Below are 26,688 nucleotides of genomic sequence, written 5' to 3'. Positions count from 1 at the left end.
GTAAGTACACTGTCCTCATTAAGAGGTTTAAAAAAGAATCAACACCTAAATATTCTATAGTTAAATCTGAAATTAGCTTCTTTATGTACACATATAATAGTGTGTACAGAAGAAGCAATATTTAGCTTTTAATTTTTAATATGATTTAGATTAGGAAGAGACCTAAGATTATTCAGCCTAACTTTTTTATTTTGAGGAAGAAAATGAAGAAAAGCCAGTGAGCAGCCCATACGGTCACAAAATGGTTAACATGTAGAATTCAAATTAAAATAAAAGCCACATATTAAATAGACTGATCTAGACTTACAGTAAAACTGTATTAACCTATAAGACTGATGACCTAGACATGCAACAAAATGATTTCTGAAGTAACTTGATTTTTATTAGCTAGAGTAAGGAAAGTGGCCCCAACATGGCTAAGAAATAAAATTTCCTTAATGTAAAAAGGCTGGCATGGCTAGGATTGACTATAAAAAATAATGTCTTTACCAAAACAAATGCATATTCAGTTTAAGTCTTTGGAAGTTAAAAGAAGGCAAGAAGAAAAATACACAATCCCCCCTTATCAAGAGTCTCTGAGTAGTCTCTCTGTTTTAGAACATTAGATTGGCACCCTCTCTGGTTCTAAAATGATTCCTGTCTATATTTTAATTATAAATTATCAGATAAATATAGTAATCAACCATTCTGTTAATAGAGAGACTTACTTGCAGGTAGAAATATCAGCTTTTTCATAAAACAGCTTTACATTATTAGGATAGTGTCCTGAAATAGCCAAAGAGGTCTTAAAAATGAATTTGTCTTCATGGTACTTGCTCTTTTTTTAATTACTCATCAAATAAGAAGAAAGAAGAGATGGACGTTCCCCCTGACAAATGATGACCTTCTGCGATTTGAAGAGCATCCCGAGTAATGCATTTAAAGAATATTATCAGGTACATCCCTGCAATTAGATTGGCTTAGATTTTATTAAATGCATCTACTAACATTATTTTTAAGAAAGGCTGATAAAGACTGGTACAAGCAAGAAATTCAGATTCTCTACAAACTCACATATTACAGTTATGCTCAAACTTGGCATGCCATTAGAACCATGAGAGGTAAACAGGCACTCTGGTGATCTCCTATGCAGTTATTAAAACCTGCACAGCACTTCACAAAACATAAACACAGGCATTTGACACCCACAGTATTAAAGCAACTCCACAGCCCCAAACTGTATATTTTAAATGTAATATTTTGTTTATTTAAAAAATACACATATATACATTTTTTTAATGTGGAGAAATCAGAGGACCTATGTTTTGAAACACGGTTCCCAAGGGATTATAAATGTCTATTAATAGGGGACTAGTTATATATACTGATATAGAATGGTCACTAAGACACTGAACAGGGTACAGAGTATGGTACTGTATTTAAAGAAAAAGCATGGAGACACACACACCAACTTTTATCTCCACTCATCTGAATCAAATATGCTCCAGATGTGTGTGTGTATATGTATGTATGTGTGTATACACACATACATACATACTGTATATAAACTCTGTGTATACACATATATATGTATATATACACATACACATATATACAGTATATCTACACACTAGGGAAAGAAACTGGGCAGCTAAGAATTATAGATGAGAAGGAAACTTGTTTTCTCTGCATAATCTCTTGTGCCTTTTGAATTTTATCCTTGTGTATTTTATCACTTAAAATACAGCTTTCAATGGATGGGCTGGAGGATATTTTAATGTAATAGAAAAGACTTTCCTAAATATTTGTTTTGGGTGATATTTACAAAGTGCTACAACTGTTACAACTTATCCAACTGAATATTTAAGATCTATGCACTTTATTGCATGTTAATTATACAATTAAAAAACAGTACAAAAGTCTCTTAATTTACATAAAAGGTGGTAATCGTTTTCAATCTTTCAGCACATTAGAAAGCATAGAAGAGCTTAAGAAAAAACAGTCACCTCCTTCCAACTCCTTGTTACTCCAAATATGGTACATAGACTGGTAAGATCAGCATCACCTGGGAGAATGTCAGACATTCCAATCTCAAGCCCCATTCCAGATCTACTGAATCAAAATCTGTATTTTAACACAAGATCCCCCAGTGATTTACACCCACATTAAAGTTTGAGAAGCTGTGATAACTAACTTACCAGAATATTTATGGCAGATATCCAACAAGCTCTACTTTTTAAAAGCCCTACAGATGGACAACAAAAGCAGAGAATTACAATATCAGCACAGTGCCTTGAGAGTGAAGAGATAAAAGGTTCTTTTTTTTAAGACTAGTTGGCAGAGCAAAAGATCCTAATAAACTTCAGTTACTCACCAACTATCCTTACAGTTGCTTCACTAGGAACCGGCTTCTCTACAACTTCTTGTGTCTTGAGGAGGATTTTAGCCACCCTGACACTCTTAGTCATATGATCTGCTTGGCCAACCATGCATATGCATATTTTTTGGTCTGTGTATGTATACATATATGTGTGTGTGTGTGTGTGTACACCCCTGATCTACTCATATTATCTGATTCCATCTGAAGAAAGAGGAAGATAGAAGAATCGAAGCCAGATCTTGCCAGTGGGGAATTACAAGAAGACTTAAATATCATGAGATGCCAGGACCCCAAGAAAACAGAGGATCTCGCTGACAGGCTATGTCTAAGCACAATTTTATCAAAGTATGAGGGATTTTGAAAATCTTAAATAAGAGAATTCCAAAGAGTTAAAGTAAATATTGCCTTATCCCTCAAGGTACAACAGAGGGAAGAAGGGTATGTAATAATGGAGGATTTCAATTTGCGTCGTTCATTCAAAGTAACAATTTGTTAAAAGCCAAGATTCCTCACTGGTAAAATATCAAGGAGTAGGATGCACTTTCAAATCACATAGTTCAGGAGTAGTAGGTATGTGAGGACTTGAGGGATACATCACAATCAAGGGGCTAATGCCAAATACCTGAACCAGAATATGAATCACCTATATATTTTTTTGGAATTTTAGAATTTTATTTTTTATACAGTAGGTTCCTATTAGTTATCCATTTTATACATATTAGTGTATACATGTCAATCCCAATCTCCCAATTCATCACCTATATTTTTGTGGATTAAGTCTCTCTAGGAATTACCATAATGACAGAAGAAATCCTGAAGTTCGCCTGTCTAAGCTCAGAAGCCAGAAAGCCTAGGAAAATACTCCAGTATTTGAATGTAAAAGGTGGCCCAAATTGGGTAAGAGGGGATAATCTGGGGAAATGGGGGGAAAAGATATACCACAGGATCCAAAGCATAAAGAGGATAAATGTGCTGTAGCAAGAGAATGAATCATATCCACTAAAAGATATTTACGTAAAAGTGAGATGTTTCAAATGATCTCTAGCAACATAATATTCAGAGATGCAATCTGATGTTTTCTGGCTCAAGGATTTTAGACCAGTGGTTCTCCACCATATACGACTATAAGCTGGTAGCTTTTTCCAAAGGCACCTGTACCTCTACCCTACCGAATTCTTATATGCCCAGGAATGAGAGGGCAATAATATGGCAAAGAACGTGAATCTGCTCTTATTGAAGTGATTCTGATACAATCTATATCCAAATGTGTGCCCTTAAACATTGAATAAGCCACATTTGTAGGCCCTCTGAATTAAACCAAATTTTGGCCTGAAGATTTAGTTTATTACATATTGTAATACTGCCTCAAGTTAATGACTTTCTTTGGATTCAAGGGCTGAAGGACCTAATTTATATAAACCCTCAAAAAATTACATGTGGAAATTTATTAGATATCTGAACATATTGTACTTGACAGAACAGGGAGAAAAAGCAACTTGGCTATAACACCAATATTTACATTCCTACATTATTCTAAGTTTGATTTGTTGGCCTCATCTATGCAGGCCCTTTTTGGGGGGGCTATTATTCATTTTTTAAATCATGCAATATTTCAAGCATATGGAAAAATATAAATTACTAGACAGCTGTATAACTAACTACCATCTAGCTTTCTCAAACCTTTATAATATTCCTATCCACCTGGTATTTAATTTCTAAAAATAAAATGTGCAAATGTTGGAGAGAAATCCCCTTAAACCTAATTTTTTCCTTTTCAAAAATCACTGTAACATTAAGACATGATTTATAAAATAATTATATGTCATTATTTACTAGCTTTGTGACATTTTGAGGAATTTTGGTTTGATTTTCTTGTCAATATATGAAAACCAAAGTACCCTAGCAAGAACACAGTAGTTACAATCCAATATTTAACATCATTAAGTTCTTTATTTTATAATGGTTTTACTTCTCTAGTACAACAGAATACAGTAATGACCTTTTAGAGTTATTTTTCTTTCTTTAGTTCATCTGTCCTTGTTCAATATACTTTAGTATCAGATTTTTCATGTGTTTGAACAATGGGCAGATGAAAACAGAGATACAGTCATACTTACAGATCAAACATATATGGGTGTCTGTACAGTATACAAACACTGGTTCCATACTAAATAATTTTATGTGTGTGCTGCTAAGCTAGGCTCTACCTCTGACTGGTAACCCACCTTTTCAAGATCAAAGAGATCAACTATGACTAATAACAAGAGGAGACAATACAAATATTAATAAATAACAACCCAAAATACTCCCTCCCAATAGGGGAGTCAGTCAAGTTTTTCTACCAGTTATATTCTTAAGAAAACCTCTTCTTTAAAGAACTGCAATTTAGGTGAAAAAGAAAAATAACATTAAATAATTCATTCACCTAACAATCACTTATCAAGCACTTACTAAGTGCTGGGCCTAAGCACTCTGTGAAGTGGTCAGGTTAAGACACACTCTGATTTCAAGTGACTCGGTGACTATCCATACGACACATATTTCTTGTGAGCTCGCTACATGTCAATCACTATTCTGGGTAACTAAGATAAAGCAGTAAACAAAACAAAGTCCTTGCTCTCATGAAGCTTCCATATGGAAGGGAGACAAGCAAACATATGTCAAATGGTAGGGGGAGGGCTTCCCTGGTGGCGCAGTGGTTGAGAATCCGCCTGCCGATGCAGGGGTCACGGGTTCGTGCCCTGGTCCGGGAAGATCCCACATGCCGCGGAGCAACTAAGCCCGTGAGCCATGGCCGCTGAGCCTGCGCGTCCGGAGCCTGTGCTCCGCAACGGGAGAGGCCACAACAGTGAGAGGCCCGCATACCGCAAAAAAAAAAAAAAAAAAAAAAAAAAAAATGGTAGGGGGAAAAAAAGCTACAAAGAAAAATAAGTCAGAGTAAAAAGACAGTAATTTTATATAGGGCAATGATATTCATATTCATACTGGAAGATACACCTAGTGAGCAAACCATTTACTTACTCCCATTTAATTGATAGCTTGAAAGGCACCAATGTGCCTTTCACATCACCAAATTAAACCAGATTTTCTCAGTCACCGTTTTCCTATATAAGCTGCACAATCATATCTAGGATTTAAATAAGAACTTCTACTTAACCAAGGGAAATAGATTTTAATTGGTGTGGAAATGGACAGCACCTTGAGAAAAGGTTTAATTTTGTTCTTAACTTCCAATAGTTTTTAGAAGATTATATAACAATATAATGACATTTACTCAAGGTACTACAGAGTAACAACATCAAAAACAAACAGCTGTACAACATGTCACATTTTATAAAGCCCTTTCACATTTCATTTACTTCATTTAATTCTCATAAAGTGATAATACCCTATAAAGCAGGTAATATTTCCATACTGAAACACTTTCAACTTTTCTATGCATAATGAGCATATGCGAGGAGGATTAAAGAGGAAATGATGGCTACATTTTAAATCTTAGGTAACACAAAGCCTCTTGGCTTATTGTATTCCAAAATTACATTTCACATTGCATTAAGATACAGATAGAAGGTTTTGTCCTATAACTATTCCTTAAGCAATCTATTCAATCTATTAAAAACAAGATCCTGACTTTTCAAAATGACATCATTAAAATTAGATTTAAATACCTATCTTTTATTTTTTCTTTAATATTTGAAAAATACTTAAAAGTATAATGAAAACCTCAAGAAACATCTGTAATCCCAGTATTCAAAACTAACATTTGCTATCATATTGGTATATTTAATATTTTTCAACCCATCTCTAAGTTTAATAGTTCTTTAATTGCTCCACACTAACTAGAATATTAATATTGTCTAAAATAGAAACTTGCTTTTATTAAAAAAAGGAAAAAATAGTAAGCAGGGGTAGAGGACCAAACTGATCAAAATTACTGTGAAATCAAATCAAACACTTTTTAGAATTTTTTACATTGTAATTTCAGGGTCACAAATGGAAAAAGACAAAATGAAATACATTTATTCAATTAAATATTTACTGTAACTACTGTGTACAAAGTGACAGGATCAAAAGATTTTGTACCTTAAGCAGACTGGATTCTTACCTGTTCAATCTCTTTGGTTTTTGAGGCTATTGCTTTAGAGCGACTGGTTAGCTGACTGTCTTCGAATAATTCTATGCCATCTGTTGCATTTGGCTCAGGTTCTTCTGGCTGGTCAATGAACAATGGTGCTGTGGATCCCGCCTTTAAAAAGAATTAGAAATCTTTTATTACTTCCTTAAAGGACATACAGCATTTTAGATGACTGAATATAAGCACCAACTGACAGATTATCTCAAGAGAAAGTGCTAAATTTAACCTGTCTTAAGAAAAGAAACACTTTCAATCTTGCTATGCATAATGAACATATGTGAGGAGGATTAAAGAGGAAATGATGGCTACTTTTTAAATCTTAGGTAAGACAAAGCCTCTAGGTTTATTCCATTCCAAAATTATATTTAACACTATATTAAGACAGAGCTAGAAGGTTTTGTCCTGTAACTATTCCTTAAGCAATCTATTTAAGAAACACAGAAGAAAAAAGTCCAACTGGAAGTGAGAAGTGTGAACACACATAAGCAAATATATTACACAGGAACACAGAAAAGGACTCCACTTTCAGAAATTAAAAATAACCTTGCCTCCTGTAGCCTAAGAATTTATTGAAATAACTGAAAAGAAAACAACTCTAAATGGCAATAATTATTACTGCAACAGTTCATTAATGAGACAATGATCCCATAAAAAGCCCAAGGCCAATTATTTTACTTCCTAAAAACACTTTTGATGAAAAGAGGAAAACTAAATAAATGAGGGAAAACTATTATTTAACTACAATGCATTAGTTTACTCAAAAATTTATTCTATGATAAATGCCAAGCACTGTTCAAGTGACACTAGATATATCAATGAACAGCACAGACAAAAGTTCTTGCCTTCACGGAGTCTTCAGTAAGAAGTAACTTGCAAAGAGTAAAGTTTGAGCTAACATATTTTGCTGTTGTATATTTTAGTTGGGTGGGAGGTGAAGGAGGAAATAAGAAAACTGTACTTATCACAAGTTTATCAAAAAACTTATGGTTTTTGTGATTGAAGTAGCAGCAAACAGCAGTAGGTTTACAGAAGTCACAAGATATATATTAATTAGTGGTATTTTTCACCGGTAAGAGCAGTGGCATTCCAACATCTAACGTGTCGTACACTGCCACAACCTCTTTAGAGAGTAATGTGGCAATATTTATCAAAATGTACCACATATCCCTTTCACCAAGCACCTTCACCTGTAGGAACTTAACCTACAGATACACACATGAGCACCAAATGCTAAGATATGGCTGCCATTAATGGCAAATGATTGAAAACAACCTAAATGCCCATCAAATAAATTATGCACTATCTAGAACCATGGAATACTAAAGAAATCATTTAAACGAATAAGAACAGTCTAAATATATTGCATAATGTATCCTAATTTTTCTCCTGGCAAGTCCTGAAGGTCATTCCCCATAAATATACTGCCAGTTGTGTCAAAAACAAAAGGGAAGAGGGAAGCATGGGTGTATATACCGTTATGCATATATATATATATATATATATATATGAACACACTGAACACACTATCTCTGGAAGGATATTACCTACGGGGAAAAAAAAATGATAAAAGAGGATGTCTCAATAGGGATAACTTAGAAGACACTGTACCTATTCCAATGCCTTTTGAATTTCTGACGTGTGCATGCATAATCTACTTTTTTTAAAAAACCTGGTTTTTATAACTCTGAGTTATATATCTTAAGGGATTTAAATTGAAAGTATATGAATCATTTAAGGGGAGAGGATTCTGGGAAGACAGCAGAGTAGGAAGCACTAGCAATCTGTCTCCCAACCTACACAAAAAACTACACTGGCATAATGTCTGATTTAACTATTGTGGAACTCTGGACTCTGTTGAAGCCTTGTCCCTTCCAAGGAAGACATGGGTGGTAAAACTGAGGTTAAATTCAGCTCTTAGCACAGTAGCAGCTGCCCATCTCCCACCCCTACCCACTTGGCAGGAAGCTGTGTACCTGTTCCTAGAGCAGCTTACACATTGCTTATGGGAGTCAGATTGGGGAAAAAGTACCCTATCCTTCAAATATCAGGGAACTGTGCTCTGATCACTGATTGCTGCTTCAGATCAGAGGCGCAGACAAACAGGCAAACAGCCATTATTATTATACCTCCCCCGATTGTTGCAAACCCCTCTTATTCTGGATGAAGTGACTTCCAGGGGATATAAAAGGACCAGAACCCTCCCCACTTCATTATTCACATCTTCCTCTTCTGGGAGCCAGACGTTAAAGATAAGAATGTTAAAAAAAAAAAAAAAAACTGTATACATAGAGGAAGTTAGAAAGTAAATGGGCACAACAAGGGAAAGGCTCAGAAAGAACAGAGAAGACTCTGTTTACACCTCAGACTGATCCTCAGTACAGAAACAGCCAACAATAAAAAATAATAATAATAATAACAACAAACCCAGCAAGTCCAGGGGAACAGAGGGAATCTGACTTACAGAGTTACCACATTATTAGATTCAAATGCCCAGTGTTCAACAAAAAAATCACAAATCATACAAAGAAACAGCAAAGTATTGCTCATTCAAAGAAAAAAATGAATCAACAGAAACTGCTCCTGAAAAAGACCTAATGGCAGATCTACTGGATGAAAAAACTTTAAAATAACCGTCTCTAAGATGCACAAAGAACTAAAGAAAGATGAGGGAAAAGCCAAGAGAGCAATGTGTTAACAAAATGGAAATATCAATAAAGAAATTAAAAACCCAAAAGGAAACCAAAAAGAAATCTCATAGCTAATTAGACCAATAATTACAATAAAAATTCACTAGAGGGATTCAAAAGCAGAAGAAATCAGTGAACTTGAAAAATAGGACAAGGAAATAGGAAATTATTGTCTGAAGGACAGAAAGAAAAAAGATTGAAGAAAAGTGAACAGAACCTAAGGGATATGTGGAGCACCATTAAGTGGACCAATATACATCCTTCTGGGAATCTCAGAAGGAGGAGAGAGAGAAAGGGGCAGAGAAGATACTTGAATGAATAATGGCTGAAAACTCCCAAATCTGATGAAAGACGTGAATATAAACATCCAAGAAGCTCAATAAAACCCAAGATGAACTCAAAGAACCTCAAAAGACACATTATAATCAAACTTTAAAGATAAAGACAAAGGGAGAATCTTGAAAGCAGTGAGAAATCATCATCATCAATAATCTTAGTCTTCAACTAAGATTAAGTAGATTTCTCATTAGAAACATTGGAGGCCAGAAGACAGTGGAATGATATGTTCAAAGTGTTAAAAGAAAACACTGCCAACAAAGACTGCTATATCCACCAAAACTGTGCTTCATAAGTGAGGGAGAAATTAAGACATTCCCAGATAAACAAAAGCTGAGGAAGTTCATGATACTAGATCTGTCATGCAAGAAATGCTTAAGGGAGCCCTGCAAGGTGAAATGAAAGGACACTAGATGGTACTCAAAGGTATGGAGGAATAAAGAGCTCAATAAAGTTAAATGCATAGTTAAAACAGCTGGTATTACTGTAAATAGTCTGAATCTGCACTTTTTATTTGCAACATGATTTAGGAGACTATGACATTTAAAGAAAAAAATTATTAGTGTAAAAACTAGTATCACTGCAATGTTGGTTTATAACTCCAAGTCTTATTTTCTAGATAATTTAATATGCTAATGCATTTAAAATAATTATTAATTTATGGTTTGGGGTGGCACACAATGTATAATGATGTAATTGTGGAACATCAACAAATGAGGAGGTAGAGACAGAGCTGTAAAGGAGTACAGGCTTTGTATGTTATTGCAGGTAAGCTGGTATAAATTTAAATTAGTGTTACAATTTTAGGATGTTAAATGTCATCTCCATTGTACCCACAAAGAAGACAGCTATAAAATATACACAGTGGCACAGTGGTTGAGTCCGCCTGCTGATGCAGGGCACACGGGTTCGTGCCCCAGTCTGGGAAGATCCCACATGCCACAAAGCAGCTAGGCCCGTGAGCCATGGCCTCTGAGCCTGCGTGTCTGGAGCCTGTGCTCCGCAACGGGAGAGGCCACAACAGTGAGAGGCCCGCATACCACAAAAAAAAAAAAAAAAAAAAAAAAGGAAACAAGATAGAAATTTAAACATTTCACTACAAAAAATCAACTAAAAACAAAAGAAGACCTGAATGCAGGAAATGAGGAACAAAAAAGCTACAGGGCTTATAGAAAACAAATAGCACAATGACAAGAGTAAATCCCTCCTCAGTAATTACTTTTAAGTGTAAATGGTTTAAATTCTCCAGTCCAAAGATAGAAATTGGCAGAATGAATAAAAACCAACAATACGTTATCTACAAGAGATTCACTTGAGACCCAAAGACACAAACAGGTGGAAAGTAAAAGGATGGAAAAAAGATATTCCATGCACAGAGTAACCAAAAGAGAGCGAGAGTGGCTATAATAATATCAGACAGATAAACTTTAAATAAAAAAAGGTTAAAAGAGACAAGGACATTATGTATTAATAAAAGTTTCAATAAAGCAAGAAGATATAACAATTACAAAAATTTGCACACCTAATGACAAACTATAAAAATATATGAAACAAAAACTGACAAAATTGAAGGGAGAAATAAACAGTTTCACAATAATCAGTAAGGAAATAAGTAAGATAAGTAAGGGAATAGTGGGCTTAAGCAACACAATACACTAACTACATCTAACAGACATACACAGAACAATCCACCAAACTTCAACAGAGTACACATTCTTCTCAAGTGCACATGGAACGTTCCCCTGTATTGGGGCACATATTAAGTCTCAATAAATTTAAAAAGAAAAATCTGGAAAATTCACAAAATTCTGGAAATTAATGCACTTTTAAACAAACAAAGAAGAAATCACAAGAGAAAGTAAGAAATACTTAGAGATGAGTGAAAATGAAAACACAACATACCAATGAACAGAAAACAAAATGCAGTGCACACATACACTGCTATACTTAAAATAAATAACCAACAAGGACTTACTGTAAAAAATTTTTAAAAAAAGAATGTACTCCTAGCCCATCTGAAAACCCCAATCAATTTCCCAAAATAGCACTAAAGTATCTTTTAAACCTATTTAAAAATTAACTAAGGAATTCTAAATAACACAGAGCATTTAATACACACACACACACACAAAATATAGTACACACATACACAATGGAATATTACTCAGCCTTTTAAAAGAAAAAGGAAATTCTATAATATGCTACTACATGCATGAAACTTGAAGACACTATGCATAATGAAATAAGCCAGTCACAAAAGACAAATACTATATGATTCCACTTAAGTACTTAAAGTACTCAAAGTCATAATCAAAGAAAGCATAACAGTGGTTGCCAGGGACTGAGGGAGGGGGAGAATAAACTGATAAATTTGTTTTGGAGAGTTGTTGTTTAATTGGTGTAGAGTTTCAGTTTTACAGGTAAAAGAGTTAAGGGGATGGAGGGTGGTGATGTGCATAATAATGTGAATGTATTTAATACCACTGAACTATACACTTAAAATGGTTAAGATGAGCCTTAAATGACACAATAGATCAGAAAGATTTAATTGATATTTATAGGACATTCCATCCAAAAACAGCAGAATACACTTTCTTCTCAGGTGTGCATAGAACATTCTCCATGATAGATCACATCTTGGGTCACAAATCAAGCCTCAGTAAATTTAAGAAAACTGAAATCATATCAAGCATCTTTTCTAACCACAATGCTATGAGGTTAGAAATCAATTACAAGGAAAAAAAACATAAAAAATACAAACACAAGGAGGCTAAACAATATGTTACTAAATAACCAAGAGATCACTGAGGAAATCAAAAACTACCTAGAGACAAATGAAAATGAAAACATGACAATCCAAAACCTATAGGATGCAGCAAAAGCAGTTCTAAGAGGGATGTTTATAGCAATACAAGCTTACCTCCAGAAACAAGAAAAATCTCAAATAAACAACCTAAACTTACACCTAAAGGAACTAGAGAAAGAAGAACAAACAATACCCAAAGTTAGCAGAAGGAAAGAAATCATAAAGATCAGAGAAGAAATAAATGAAATAGAAACCAAGAAAACAATAGCAAAGATCAATGAAACTAAAAGCTGGTTCTTGGAGAAGATAAACAAAATTGATGAACCATTAGCTAGATTCATCAAGAAAAAGAGGGAGAGGACTCAAATCAATAAAATTAGAAATGAAAGCAGAGAAGTTAAAACAGACACTGCAGAAATAAAAAGCATCCTGAGAGACTACTACAAGCAGCTCTATGCCAATAAAATGGAAAGGTATAACGTTCCAAGACTGAACCAGGAAGAAATAGAAAATGTGAACACACCAATCACAGGTAATGAAATTGAAACTGTGATTAAGAATCTTCCAGGAACAGATGGCTTCACAGGTAAATTCTATCAAACATTTAGAGAAGAGCTAACACCCATCCTTCTCAAACTCTTCCAAAAAATTGCAGAGGAAGGAACACTGCCAAACTCATTCTATGAGGCCACAATCACCCTGATGCCAAAACCAGACAAAGATAACACACAAAAAAGAAAATTACAGACCAATATCACTGATGAATATAGACGCAAAAATCCTCAACAAAATACTAGCAAACAATCCAACAACACATTAAAAGGATCACACACCATGATCAAGTGGGATTTATCCCAGGGATGCAAGGATTCTTCAATATAGGCAAAGCAATCAATGTTATACACCATATTAACAAATTGAAGGAGAAAATCCATATGATCATCTCAATAGATGCAGAAAAAGCTTTTGACAAAATTCAACACCCATTTATGATAAAAACTCTCCACAAAGTGGGCATAGAGCGAAACTACCTCAAAATAGTAAAGGCCACATATGACAAACCCACAGCAAACATCCTTCTCAATGGTGAAAAACTGAACGCACTTCCACTAAGATCAGGAACAAGACAAGGATGTCCACTCTCACCACTATTATTCAACATAGTTTTGGAAGTCCAAGCCACAGCAATCAAAGAAAAAGAAACAAAAGGAATACAAATTGGAAAAGAAGAAGTGAAACTGTCACTCTTGGCAGATGACATGATACTATACATAGAGAATCCTAAACATGCCACCAGAAAACTACTAGAGCTAATCAAGGAATCTGGTAAAGCTGCAGGATACAAAATTATTGCACAGAAACCTCTTGCATTCCTATACACTAATGATGAAAAATCTGAAAGAGAAATTAAGGAAACACTCCCATTTAGCTTTGCAACAAAAAGATTAAAATACCTAGGAATAAACCTACCTAGGGAGACAAAAGACCTGTATGCAGAAAACTATAAGACACTGATGAAGGAAATTAAAGATGATACCAACAGATGGCGAGATATACCATGTTCTTGGATTGGAAGAATCAGCATTGTGAAAATGACTATACTACCCAAAGCAACCTACAGATTCAATGCAATCCTTATCAAATTACCAATGGCATTTTTTACAGAACTAGAACCAAAAATCTTAAAATTTGTATGGAGACACAAAAGACCCCGAATAGCAAAAGCAGTCTTGAGGGAGAAAAACGGAGCTGGAGCAATCAGACTTCCTGACTTCATACTATGTTACAAAGCTACAGTAATCAAGACAATATGGTACTGGCAAAAAAACCCCCAGAAATATAGATCAATGGAACAGGATAGAGAGCCCAGAGATAAACCCACGCACCTATGGTCAACTCATCTATGAAAAAGGAGGCAAGGATATACAATGGAGAAAAGACAGTCTCTTCAATAAGTGGTGCTGGGAAAATTGAACAGCTACACATAAAAGAATGAAATTAGAACACTCCCTAGCACCATACACAAAAATAAACTCAAAATGGATTAGAGACCTAAATGTAAGACTGGACACTATAAAACTCTTAGAGGAAAACACAGGAATAACACTCTTTGACATAAATCACAGCAAGATCTTTTTTGATCCACCTCCTAGAGTAATGGAAATAAAAACAAAAATAAACAAATGGGACCTAATGAAATGTCAAAGCTTTTGCACAGCAAAGGAAACCATAAACAAGACGAAAAGACAACCCTCAGAATGGGAGAAAGTATCTGTAAACAAATCAACGGACAAAGGATTAATCTCCAAAATGTATAAACAGCTCATGCAGCTCAATATTAAAGAAACAAACAATCCAATCCAGAAATGGGCAAAAGACCTAAATAGACATTTCTCCAAAGAAGACATACAGATGGCCAAGAAGCACATGAAAAGCTGCTCAACATCACTAATTATTAGAGAAATGCAAATCAAAACTACAATGAGGTATCACCTCACACCAGTTAGAATGGGCATCATCAGAAAATCCACAAACAACAAATGCTGGAGAGGGTGCTCTTGCACTGTTGGTGGGAATGTAAATTGATACAGCCACTATGGAGAACAGTATGGAGGTTTCTTAAAAAACTAAAAATAGAATTACTGTATGACCCAGCAATCCCACTACTGGGCATATACCCAGAGAAAACCATAATTCAAAAAGACACATGCACCCCCAGTGTTCACTGCAGCACTATTTACAATAGCCAGGTCATGGAAGCAACCTAAATGCCCACTGACAGATGAATGGACATAGAAGATGTGGTACGTATATGCAATGGAATATTACTCAGCCATAAAAAGGAACGAAATTGGGTCATTTGTAGAGACGTGGATGAATCTAGAGACTGTCATACAGAGTGAAGTAAGTCAGAAAGAGAAAAACAAATATAACGCATACATGTGGAACCTCGAAAAATGGTACAGATGAACTGGTTTGCAGGGCAGAAATTGAGACACAGATGTAGAAAACAAACGTATGGACACCAAGGGGGAAAGCGGCAGGGGTTTCGAGGGTGTGATGGTGAGATGAATTGGGAGATTGGGATTGACATGTAGACACTAATATGTATGAAATGGATAACTAATTAAGAACCTGCTGTATAAAAAAAAAAGATGCCTGTGTCCCTACTGCCACCTAATGGTTCTTTGAGCATTAAGGTCTCCACTGCATAGTTCTTTTTTTCCCAACTGCTCACACTATACCAATAAACTGGCTAAATGTGACCATACCACTAGTCTTACTGTGGCAAGACTCTGGTGCTCATTCTGGCTTCTGGAAAAAGTCATGTTAACTGTCTCCTTTTTCTTCTTTACATTTGGGAATGTATATCTCCCTACTCCCCATGGTTGTTTGGTATAAGCATCCTTTTAAAAAAAGATTGTTTTATTATCTATCCACTGTGCAATAAAAGTGATGGAACGTAAAAAAATAGGTTAAGACAGAAGTTCTATGTTATATGTATTATATTACAATAAAAAGTAATTTAAGAAATAAATCACAATATCAGTATAAGGTTTCTAACACTAGATAGACAACAGTTCATTTCAGATGATGTCAAGAAAGATTATTTATACTGTGTTCTGACTACCCCACGGTCAAAATAATTCTGCCACTAGATTCCATTTTAGTTGGGTCAATGCAAAACAAACAAAACAAAAAATTATTAAAGTTTTAAAACACACTCAAAATAGGAACTTCAAGCTTCATCATGATTCTAGACCTACATACAAAAATATAAATTGATGAGCATAATAAACACATCAGAGTAGATGAGTTTTGGGAAAATAAAAGTCAAGTAATGAAGAGAAAAATAACTTGAATTGATACTAAAAGAGCTTGTTAGCTATAGTAATCAAAACAGTATGATACCAGCATAAAAAGAGACACATAGGCCAAATGGAACAGAACTGAAAGCCCTGAAATAAACCCATGCATATATGGCCAACTAATATTTCACAGAGGAGGCCAGAATACTCAACAAAGAAAAGTTTCTTCAATAAACGGTGCTGAAGAAATCAGGTTATTCACATGTAAACGAAGGAAACTAGAGCCCTATCATACACTATTCACAAAAATTAACTCCAAATGCACTAAAGACTTAAATGTAAGACTGGAAACCATAAAACTCCTACAGGAAAACAGGAAAGAGAGTTCCTTGATATGGGTCTTGGCAATGATTTTTTTAGATATGACATCGAAAACACAAGCAACAAAATAAAAAATAAACAAGTGATACTATATCAAATTATGAACCTTCTGCACAGCAAAAGAAATGATTAACAAAATGAAAGACAAACTACAGAATGGGAAAAAAATATTTGCAAATCATATATGTGGATAAAGAGTTAACATCCAAAATAAAGAACTCATACAACTCAATAGCAAAAACCACCAAAAAAATCCACACAAAACCAAATAATACGATTAAAAAATGGGCAAAGGACATGAACATAAATTTTTCCAAAGAAGATATATGAATGGCCAACAGGTACATGAAAAGGTGCTCAACATCACTAATCATGAGGGAAATGCAAATCAACACCACAATGAGGTATCACCTCACACTTCTTAGAATGACCAGCATCAAAAGGAAAAGAGGTAACAAATGCTGGGAGGATGTGGAGAAAAGGGAATCTTTGTGCACTGTTGGTGGGATTGTAAATTGGTACAGCCGCTACAGAAAACAGTATGAGATTCCTCAAAAAATTAAAACGAGAACTACCATATGATCCAGCAATTCCACATCTGGGTATATATTTGAAGAAAACGAAAACACTAACTCGAAAACATACATGCACCCCAATGTTCATAGCTGCATAATTTACAATAGCCAAGATACAGAAGCAACCTAAGTATCAATCAACTGATACACAGACAAAGAAGTTACATGCACAATAAAATATTGTTCAGCCACTAAAGAGAAAGAAATTCTGCCATTTGCAACAACATGGATGGACCTTGAGGGCATCATGCTAAGTGATATAAGCCAGACAGAGAGAGACAAAAACTGTATGATCTCACTTATATATGGAATTTTTTTAACAACTCATAGAAAAAGAGATCATATCCCTGGTTACCAGAGGTGGGGGCTGGGGAATAGTGGGGTGGGAATTGGATGAAGGTGGTCAAAAGGTACAAACTTCCAGTTATAAGATAAGTACTGAGGACGTAATGTACAACATGATGTTTATAGTTAACAATGCTATATGGTGTATTTGAAAGTTGACAAGAGAGTAAATCCTAAGAGTTCTCATCACAAGGAAAAAAATATTTTTCTTTTTTGTGGTGTTTATATGAGACAATGGATATTAACTTATTGTGATAATTTCGCAATATATGTAAGTCAATTCATTATGCTGTACACCTTAAACTTATACAGTGCTGTATGTCAACTATACTTCAGTAAAACTGGAAAAAAAGAGCTTATTAGTAATTAAATTTAGTTTAGTTCATTAGATATATATTATCCAAGGTACTGGAGGGAAAACAAAACATGAGATACATTCTATCTATCTAAATAACTAGACAAGTAAAAGAAATTTTTAATAAAGGCAATATAAGGTCATCAGTGAAATAGTGGCAAAAAACTTTACAACAGGAAAGGAAGAAAAGTGGAATCAAGAAAGATATTGAGTCTTATTATCTCTAGCACTATTGATTTCACTGAATGGATCTGAATTTGAAAGAGGGCCATGGAAGTTGGGCATACTTCACTAGGGAAAGCGAAGTGAAGTGGAAAATAACACCTGATACATAAACAACATAATTCACCTGAAACAACATAATTCACATTTTCACATTTAAATAAGAAACATTTTAAAATTTTCTTCTGCAGCAAGAAGCAACAACCTGCTCTACTGCTACATTCTAATAATCTGAATAATTTGCTTTTCATTTTGATAGCCAAAAGCAAAACTCTCATGGTCATATGTTTACAGATAGTAAATTATATCTCTACCAAACTTGACTGCAAGGTCTTTGAAAGCTAGGCTGGTGTGTCTAATGCAGTGTTTGACACAAACAGACGCAGAATGAATATTTAGTGAATTTAAATAAACTATGAGAAAGCCAGTATAGTATTATTTTCTGAAAATACATGTCTTAAAACACTAATCCTAAAATTTGCACTGTGAAAAAAAAATTCAAGCCAAAAATTTGATAAATTATGCAAACTTGATTATTCATCCTCCTGTCACAGACCACTGATGAGCATATTAACATATTAAAACCTCTGAAAAGTGCTGAAGTGCCAAAATCAACCTACCTCTTTTAAATCTAGCATTTCCCAAATGTAAGGGGGCTAACAGAATCTCTTTTGTTCTTCCTCAGACCACTAAGACCCTTCAGAATTATCATTCTATAAAATACTTTGGGAAATTCTCTATTAGAGTCCAAAAGGTAATTGTATGCAAATTGTTACAGAAGAATGAACTTAATATTCCTGAATATTTAAACATATCACTGAATTTACCTTCAAGTTCACTGGACTCTCTATAAACTACATGCTCTCCCAACCAAATTGCTTAAAACTATATAGATGACAGCAAGAGAAGATAAACTGGAAACGTAAACATTTAATCTCCTCTCTATTCAACAGCTAATATAAAGATTGTCACAATTAGATTTAAACACACACACACACACACACACACACACACACACACACTAATGCCAAACTCTTCCATAGCATCAAAGTACTTTTTTCCTTCCACCTTATTCTTTCAAATCAGACAAGAGTTTATAGAACCAAGATCAAAATCCTCAAAGATCAAAATTCTCAAAAAGTTTATTTCTCATAAAACATAGATCACTGAAATGAGCAACTACTTAAAAACTACCCAAAAACAAATGTGACTATCTGTGCCCAAAAGACAGAGTATTGTTAAGAATTTCTCAACTGATTTATCTCCAGTATGGAAAAGTATCAATGTAACTTGAAGAACATTTAGATGCTACAAGATTGATAATACTGCTCAACACTCATGATGTACACCAACTAACAAACATACTAAAGTAATCTCAACCCTGCTCTCACCTTGCCTTTGGTCCAACAAAAAATCATGTCTGACCTATGACCCACATATAGATTTTTAGGATTACTGACTTCTCATTAATTCAACACCTAGCAAATTCTGGGCATATTTTAGAGAAAAAACAAGGAGTCTGAAAAAAAGTCTTTCTAGACCCAATGTCACTGACTATTCAGAGTCAAAATCCAGTCAAACAATGAAAAAAGACTATAAATAGAATATTTAAAATCTGGAAAAGGTGGATAGTGAGATTTTTTTTTTAATTAAGAGATATCAAAAATGACGAGGGGGAAGAATGAATATATCTTAATAAAGCTTTGCTAATTGAAGATATAGTATTTAGGAAACAAAAAATTAAGTATTTTTAGAAGTTTTTGGTTTAAGTACTCTGAGAAAAATTATCAGCTGTCCAAATTAGCAATTTTAAAGCACATATTTATATTATTGATATAAAAACCATTATTCTAAATTATTAAGGAAAATAGGCAAAATGACCCTATTAAATAAATGTATTACTATATTATTCATACTTTTAAATAGTGCTAGAAAGGTACCAAAGAAGTACAGCTTGATATTTTTATATCTTTACTTGAAAATACGCAAATATATATTACTATAGCTACAATAACAAGGAAACCTTGACCTGTTTAAGAACAACTGATAGCTAAATGACAGATCAGCATTTTAAAAAAGAAAGGCTCTATTTCTGAAAGTACTGATAGGGTTTGTACTGGTTTGTACTTTCTATGAGCAGTATACATTAGTTATTTTGGAAAGGATCTTTTCATAGTGTATTAAGATGTATGTAGGTATATAATTTGTACATCAAATTCTAATGCTTGATCTGTTTTACCAAAGGACCTTCCTTAAAAGGCACCCAAAAATATATTGTAAAGTGAGAAATCTCCGAATATACATAATTTCTCATCGTACAGAGATTTTTATATTCTCTGCCAGGTCAAAATAATTCCTCTAGTAACAAATTCTGAATCTAGTAGCTTAAATTTGCCCACAAAACACCTGCATTTCCCTCTATTACAGGTTATAGAAATTTTTCAGTTCATTTTGAAATATTTTAATGAAAACATTCTATAAAGAGTATTCTGTGGACCCAAAAATGTTCTCATTTTTTGGTACTCAAGACTCATCAAAAAGCACAGGTAGACCAAACAATGCATAATTGCATTTCTTGGAATATTTATGAGATAATTTGCATAGACTATAACATGCAATGTAAATATAGACCGAGATGCAAGGTTTAATTAGATTTTTGTCCTGAATTCACTGATTTATGACTAGTGGCTTAGCATGATCTCTAGAAATACTTTTGAAAGCTCACAAAAGAAGGATATAAATATTGCATTTTCCTTATACTCCATATTTATACTATTCTTACACTTCTAAACTACTAGAGACATTCAGACATAGTACAATTACTGAATTCAGAGTCATTCATATTCATTCTATTACTGTGTGTGGTAAAATTTAATAATCCATGAGGACGTTTTCCCAAATATACTTTAAAACACTAGAACAAACTAAAATTTTCATCCATAATTTAAAATCCAGGCAAAACTCTCAGATGTGAAACACAAAGAAGAAATTTTGCCTTACCTCATACTCAGAAATTTCAGGTAAGTTACTTTCATCTGCCTTCTCTAGCTTTTCAGCGGCCCACTTGCTTGCAGCCTCAGCAAGTTCCTTTTCCGTTAGCCTACTGGGTTTCTCTAACACCTAATAAAAACAAAAGAATGGTTCTGTTACAGTTCTCAAGGGCTTTTAAATTACAAATACATCAAGAAGTATACCCCACTTACACATGAAATCATATAAGCCTTCAAATTTATAAAGAGAACAAATACATTCTTCCCTTTTTCAAAAATATTCAACACAGAATTTCGCTAAGTTGCAATTTTGGGGGGACATATACACTAGATCTGACTCCAACTTTCATTTATACAAAGCTTTAGAAATTGATCTAAGGACCGAAACAAAAGACACTGACAAGTAATATACTAAATGGTATTTAGAATATACAAGACATTATACTGATTTCAACTTTGTATCTTTAATTATATTCAATGAAATAACTAATGCCAAAATTAAATCACGGTAAATTCCTAATTAACAAAACAGAAAAGTCCAGATATGCGATTTCATTTATTATTATTTTTTAACATCTTTATTGGAGTATAATTGCTTTACAATGGTGTGTTAGTTTCTGCTTTACAACAAAGTGAATCAGTTATACATATACATATGTTCCCATATCTCTTCCCCCTTGCATCTCCCTCCTTCCCACCCTCCCTAACCCACCCCTCTAGGTGATCACAAACCACCTAGCTGATCTCCCTGAGCCATGTGGCTGCTTCCCACTAGCTATCCACCCTACGTTTGGTAGTGTATATATGTCCATGCCACTCTCTCACTTCGTCACAGCTTACCCTTCCCCCTCCCCATATCCTCAAGGCCATGCTCTAGTAGGTCTGTGTCTTTATTCCCGTCCTACCCCTAGGCTCTTCATGACATTTTCTTTTTCTTAGATTCCATATATATATGTTAGCACACAGTATTTGTTTTTCTCCTTCTGACTTACTTCACTCTTTATGACAGACTCCCGGTCTATCCACCTCACTACAAATAACTCAATTTTGTTTCTTTTTATGGCTGAGTAATATTCCATGGTATATATGTGCCACATCTTCTTTATCCATTCATCTGTTGATGAATGGATTGCTTCCATGACCTGGCTATTATAAATAGAGCTACAATGAACATTTTGGTACATGACTCTTTTTGAATTATGGTTTTCTCAGGTTATATGCCCAGTAGTGGGATTGCTGGGTCGTATGGTAGTTTCTATTTGTAGTTTTAAAGGAACCTACATACTGTTCTCCATAGTGGCTGTATCAATTTACATTCCCACCAACAGTGCAAGAGGGTTCCCTTTTGTCCACATCCTTTCCAGCATTTACTGTTTCTAGATTTTTTGATGATGGCCATTCTGGTTTCCTTTGCTGTGCAAAAGCTTTTAAGTTTCATTAGGTCCCACTTGTTTATTTTTGTTTTTATTTCCATTTCTCAAGGAGGTGGGTCAAAAGGGATCTTGCTGTGATTTATGTTATAGAGTGTTCTGCCTATGTTTTCCTCTAAGAGAATTATAGTGTCTGGCCTTACATTTAGGTCTTTAATCCATTTTGAATTTATTTTTGTGTATGGTGTTAGGGAGTCTTCTAATTTCATACGTTTACATGTACCTGTCCAGTTTTCCCAGCACCACTTATTGAAGAGGCTGTTTTTTCTCCACTGTATATTCTTGCCTCCTTTATCAAAGATAAGGTAACCATATGTGCGTGGGTTTATCTCTGGGCTTTCCATCCTGTTCCACTGATCTATATTTCTGTACCATATTCTCTTGATTACTGTAGCTTTGTAGTATAGTCTGAAGTCAGGGAGCCTGATTCCTCTAGTTCCATTTTTCATTCTCAAGATTGCTTTGGCTATTTGGATTCTTTTGTGTTTCCATACAAACTGTGAAATTTTTTTGTTCTAGTTCTGTAAAAAAATGCCAGTGGTAGTTTGATAGGGATTGCATTGAATTTGTAGATTGCCTTGGGTAGTACAGTCATTTTCACAATGTTGATTCTTCCAATCCAAGAACATGGTATATCTCTCCATCTATTTGTATCAGCTTTAATTTCTTTCATCTGTGTCTTATAATTTTCTGCATACAGGTCTTCTGTCTCCTTAAGTAGGTTTATTCCTAGATATTTCATTCTTTTTGTTGCAATGGCAAATGGGAGTGTTTTCTTAATTTCACTCTCAGATTTTTCATCATTAGTATATAAGAATGCCAGAGATTTCTGTACATTAGTTTTGTATCCTGCTACTTTACCAAATTCATTGATTAGCTCTAGTAGTTTTCTGGTAGCATCTTTAGTATTCTCTATGTATAGTATCATGTCATATGCAAACAGTGATAGCTTTACTTCTTCTTTTCCAATTTGGATTCCTTTTATTTCTTTTTCTTCTCTGATTGCTGTGGCTAGAACTTCAAAAACTATGTTGAATAACAGTGGTGAGAGTGGGCAACCTTGTCTTGTTCCTGATCTTAGTGGAAATGGTTTCAGTTTTTCACCAATGAGGATGATGTTGGCTGTGGGTTTGTCATATATGGCCTTTATTATGTTGAGGAAAGTTCCCTATATGCCTACTTTCTGCAGGGTTTACCATAAATGGGTGTTGAATTGTCGAAAGCTTTCTTTGCACCTATTGAGATGATCATATGGTCTTTCTCCTTCAATTTGTTAATATGGTGTATCACATTGATTGATTTGTGTATACTGAAGAATCCTTGCATTCCTGGAATAAACCCCACTTGATCATGGTGTATGACCCTTTTAATGTGCTGTTAGATTCTGTTTGCTGGTATTTTGTTGAGGATTTTTTGCATCTATGTTCATCAGTGATATGGCCTGTAGTTTTCTTTCTTTGTGACATCTTTGTATGATTTTAGTATCAGGGTGATGGTGGCCTCGTAGAATGAGTTTGGGAGTGTTCCTCCCTCTGCTATATTTTGGAAGAGTTTGGGGATAGGTGTTAGCTCCTCTCTAAATGTTTGATAGAATTCGCCTGTGAAGCCATCTGGTCCTGGGCTTTTGTTTGTTGGAAGATTTTTAATCACAGTTTCAATTTCAGTGCTTGTGATTGGTCTGTTCATATTTTCTATTTCATCCTGGTTCAGACTCGGCACGTTGTGCATTTCTATGAATTTGTCCATTTCTTCCAGGTTGTCCATTTTATTGGCATAGAGTTGCTTGTAGTAATCTCTCCTGATCCTTTGTATTTCTGCAGTGTCAATTGCTACTTCTCCTTTTTCATTTCTAATTCTATTGTTTTGAATCTTCTCCCTTCTTTTCTTGATGAGTCTGGCTAATGGTTTATCAATTTTGTTTATCTTCTCAAAGAACCAGCTTTTAGTTTTATTGATCTTTACTATCGTTTCCTTCATTTCTTCTTCATTTATTTCTGATCTGATCTTTATGATTTCTTTCCTTCTGCTAAATTTGGGGGCTTTTTGTTCTTCTTTCTCTAATTGCTTTAGGTGCAAGGTTAGGTTGTTTACTTGAAATGTTTCCTGTTTCTTAAGGTAGGATTGTATTGCTATAAACTTCCCTCTTAGAACTGCTTTTGCATCCCATAGGCTTTGGGTTGTCGTGTCTCCATTGTCATTTGTTTCTAGGTATTTTTTGATTTCCTCTTTGATTTCTTCAGTGATCACTTTGTTATTAAGTAGTGTATTGTTTATCCCCCATGTGTCTGTATTTTTTACAGATCTTTTCCTGTAATTGATATCTAGTCTCATAGCGTTGTGGTCAGAAAAGATACTTGATACGATTTCAGTTTTCTTAAATTTACCAAGGCTAGATTTGTGACCCAATATATGATCTATCCTGGAGAATGTTCCATGAGCACTAGAGAAAAATGTGTATTCTGTTGTTTTTGGATGGAATGTCCTATAAATATCAATTAAGTCCATCTTGTTTAATGTATTATTTAAAACTTGTGTTTCCTTATTTATTTTCATCTTGGATGATCTGTCCACTGGTGAAAGTGAGGTGTTAAAGTCCCCTACTATGATTGTGTTACTGTCGATTTCCCCTTTTATGGCTGTTAGCATTTACCTTATGTATTGAGGTGCTCCTAAGTTGGGTGCATAAATGTTTACAATTATTATATCTTCTTCTTGCATCGATCCCTTGATCATTATGTAGTGTCTTTCTTTGTCTCTTGCAACAGTCCTTATTTTAAAGTCTATTTTGTCTGATATGAGAATTCCTACTCCAGCTTTCTTCTGATTTCCATTTGCATGGAATATCTTTTTCCATCCCCTCACTTTCAGGTCTGTATGTGTCCCTAGGTCTGAAGTGGGTCTCCTGTAGTCAGCATATATATGGGTCTTGTTTTGGTATCCATTCAGCCAGTCTGTGTCTTTTCATGTGAGCATTTAATCCATTTACATTTAAGGTAATTATCAATATGTATGTTCCTATTACCATTTTCTTAATTGTTTTCGGTTTGTTATTGTAGGTTCTCCTTCTCTTGTGTTTCCTGCCAAGAGAAGTTCCTTTAGCATTTGCTGTAAAGCTGGTTTGGTGGTGCTGAACTCTCTCAGCTTTTGCTTGTCTGTAAAGGTTTTAATTTCTCCATCAAATCTGAATCAGATCCTTGCTGGGTAGAGTAATCTTGGTTGTAGGTTTTTTCCTTCATCACTTTAAATATGTCCTCCCACTCCCTTCTGGCTTGCAGAGTTTCTGCTGAAAGATCAGCTGTTAACCTTATGGGGATTCCCTTGTATGTTTCCCTTGCTGCATTTAATATGTTTTCTTTGTATTTAATTTTTGACAGTTTGATTAATATGTGTCTTGGCATGTTTCTCCTTGGATTTATACTGTATGGGACTCTCTGTGCTTCCTGGAGTTGATTGACTATTTCCTTACCAATATTAGGGAAGTTTTCAACTATAATCTTTTCAAATATTTTCTCAGTCTCTTTCTTTTTCTCTTCTTCTTCTGGGACCCCTATAGTTCGAATGTTGGTGCGTTAAATGTTGTCCCAGAGGTCTCTGAGACTGTCCTCAGTTCTTTCCATTCTTTTTTCTTTATTCTTGTCTGCAGTAGTTATTTCCACTATTTTTTCTTCCAGGTCACTTATCCGTTCTTCTGCCTCAGTTATTCTGCTATTGATCCCATCTAGAGTATTTTTCATTTCATTTATTGTGTTGTTCATCGTTGCTCGTTTCCTCTTTAGTTCTTCTAGGTCCTTGGTAAATGTTTTTTTGCATTTTGTCTATTCTATTTCCAAGATTTTGGATCATCTTTACTATCATTATTCTGAATTCTTTTTCAGGTAGACTGCATATTTCCTCTTCATTTGTTAGGTCTGGTGGGTTTTTACCTTGCTCCTTCATCTTCTGTGTGTTTTTCTGTCTTTTCATTTTGCTTATCTTACTGTGTTTGGGGTCTCCTTTTCACAGGCTGTGTTCATAGTTCCCATTGTTTTTGGTGTCTGTACCCAGTGGCTAAGGTTGATTCAGTGGGTTGTGTAGGTTTCATGGTGGAGGGGACTAGTGCCTGTGTTCTGGTGGATGAGGCTGGATCTTGTCTTTCTGGTGGGCAGGTCCACATCTGGTGGTGTGTTTTGGGGTGTCTGTAGCCTTATTATGATTTTAGGCAGCCTCTCTGCTAATAGATGGGGCTGTGTTCCTGTCTTGCTAGTTGTTTGGCATAGTG

General features: G+C 34.7%; 1 protein-coding gene across 13 annotated transcripts in view; it reads right to left on the bottom strand.

Annotated features, from left to right (window-relative positions):
• PPHLN1 (periphilin 1) overlaps positions 1–26,688 on the bottom strand; it is a 139,780-nt gene that overhangs the window by 42,685 nt on the left and 70,407 nt on the right. For all 13 annotated transcript variants that reach the window (XM_067009083.1, XM_067009085.1, XM_059082168.2 and 10 more), the window contains 2 exons: positions 21,011–21,130; positions 6,465–6,605 (listed from right to left, as the gene is read on the bottom strand). In XM_067009083.1, coding sequence (XP_066865184.1) covers positions 6,465–6,605; positions 21,011–21,130 — 261 coding nt within the window. The remainder of the gene's footprint in view (positions 1–6,464; positions 6,606–21,010; positions 21,131–26,688) is intronic.

Source organism: Kogia breviceps, chromosome 12, assembly GCF_026419965.1.
Source record: "Kogia breviceps isolate mKogBre1 chromosome 12, mKogBre1 haplotype 1, whole genome shotgun sequence".
NCBI classification, from domain to species: domain Eukaryota; kingdom Metazoa; phylum Chordata; class Mammalia; order Artiodactyla; family Physeteridae; genus Kogia; species Kogia breviceps.
The sequence above is the reverse complement of the archived record's forward strand: the minus strand, read 5'-3'. Positions and strand labels throughout refer to the sequence as shown.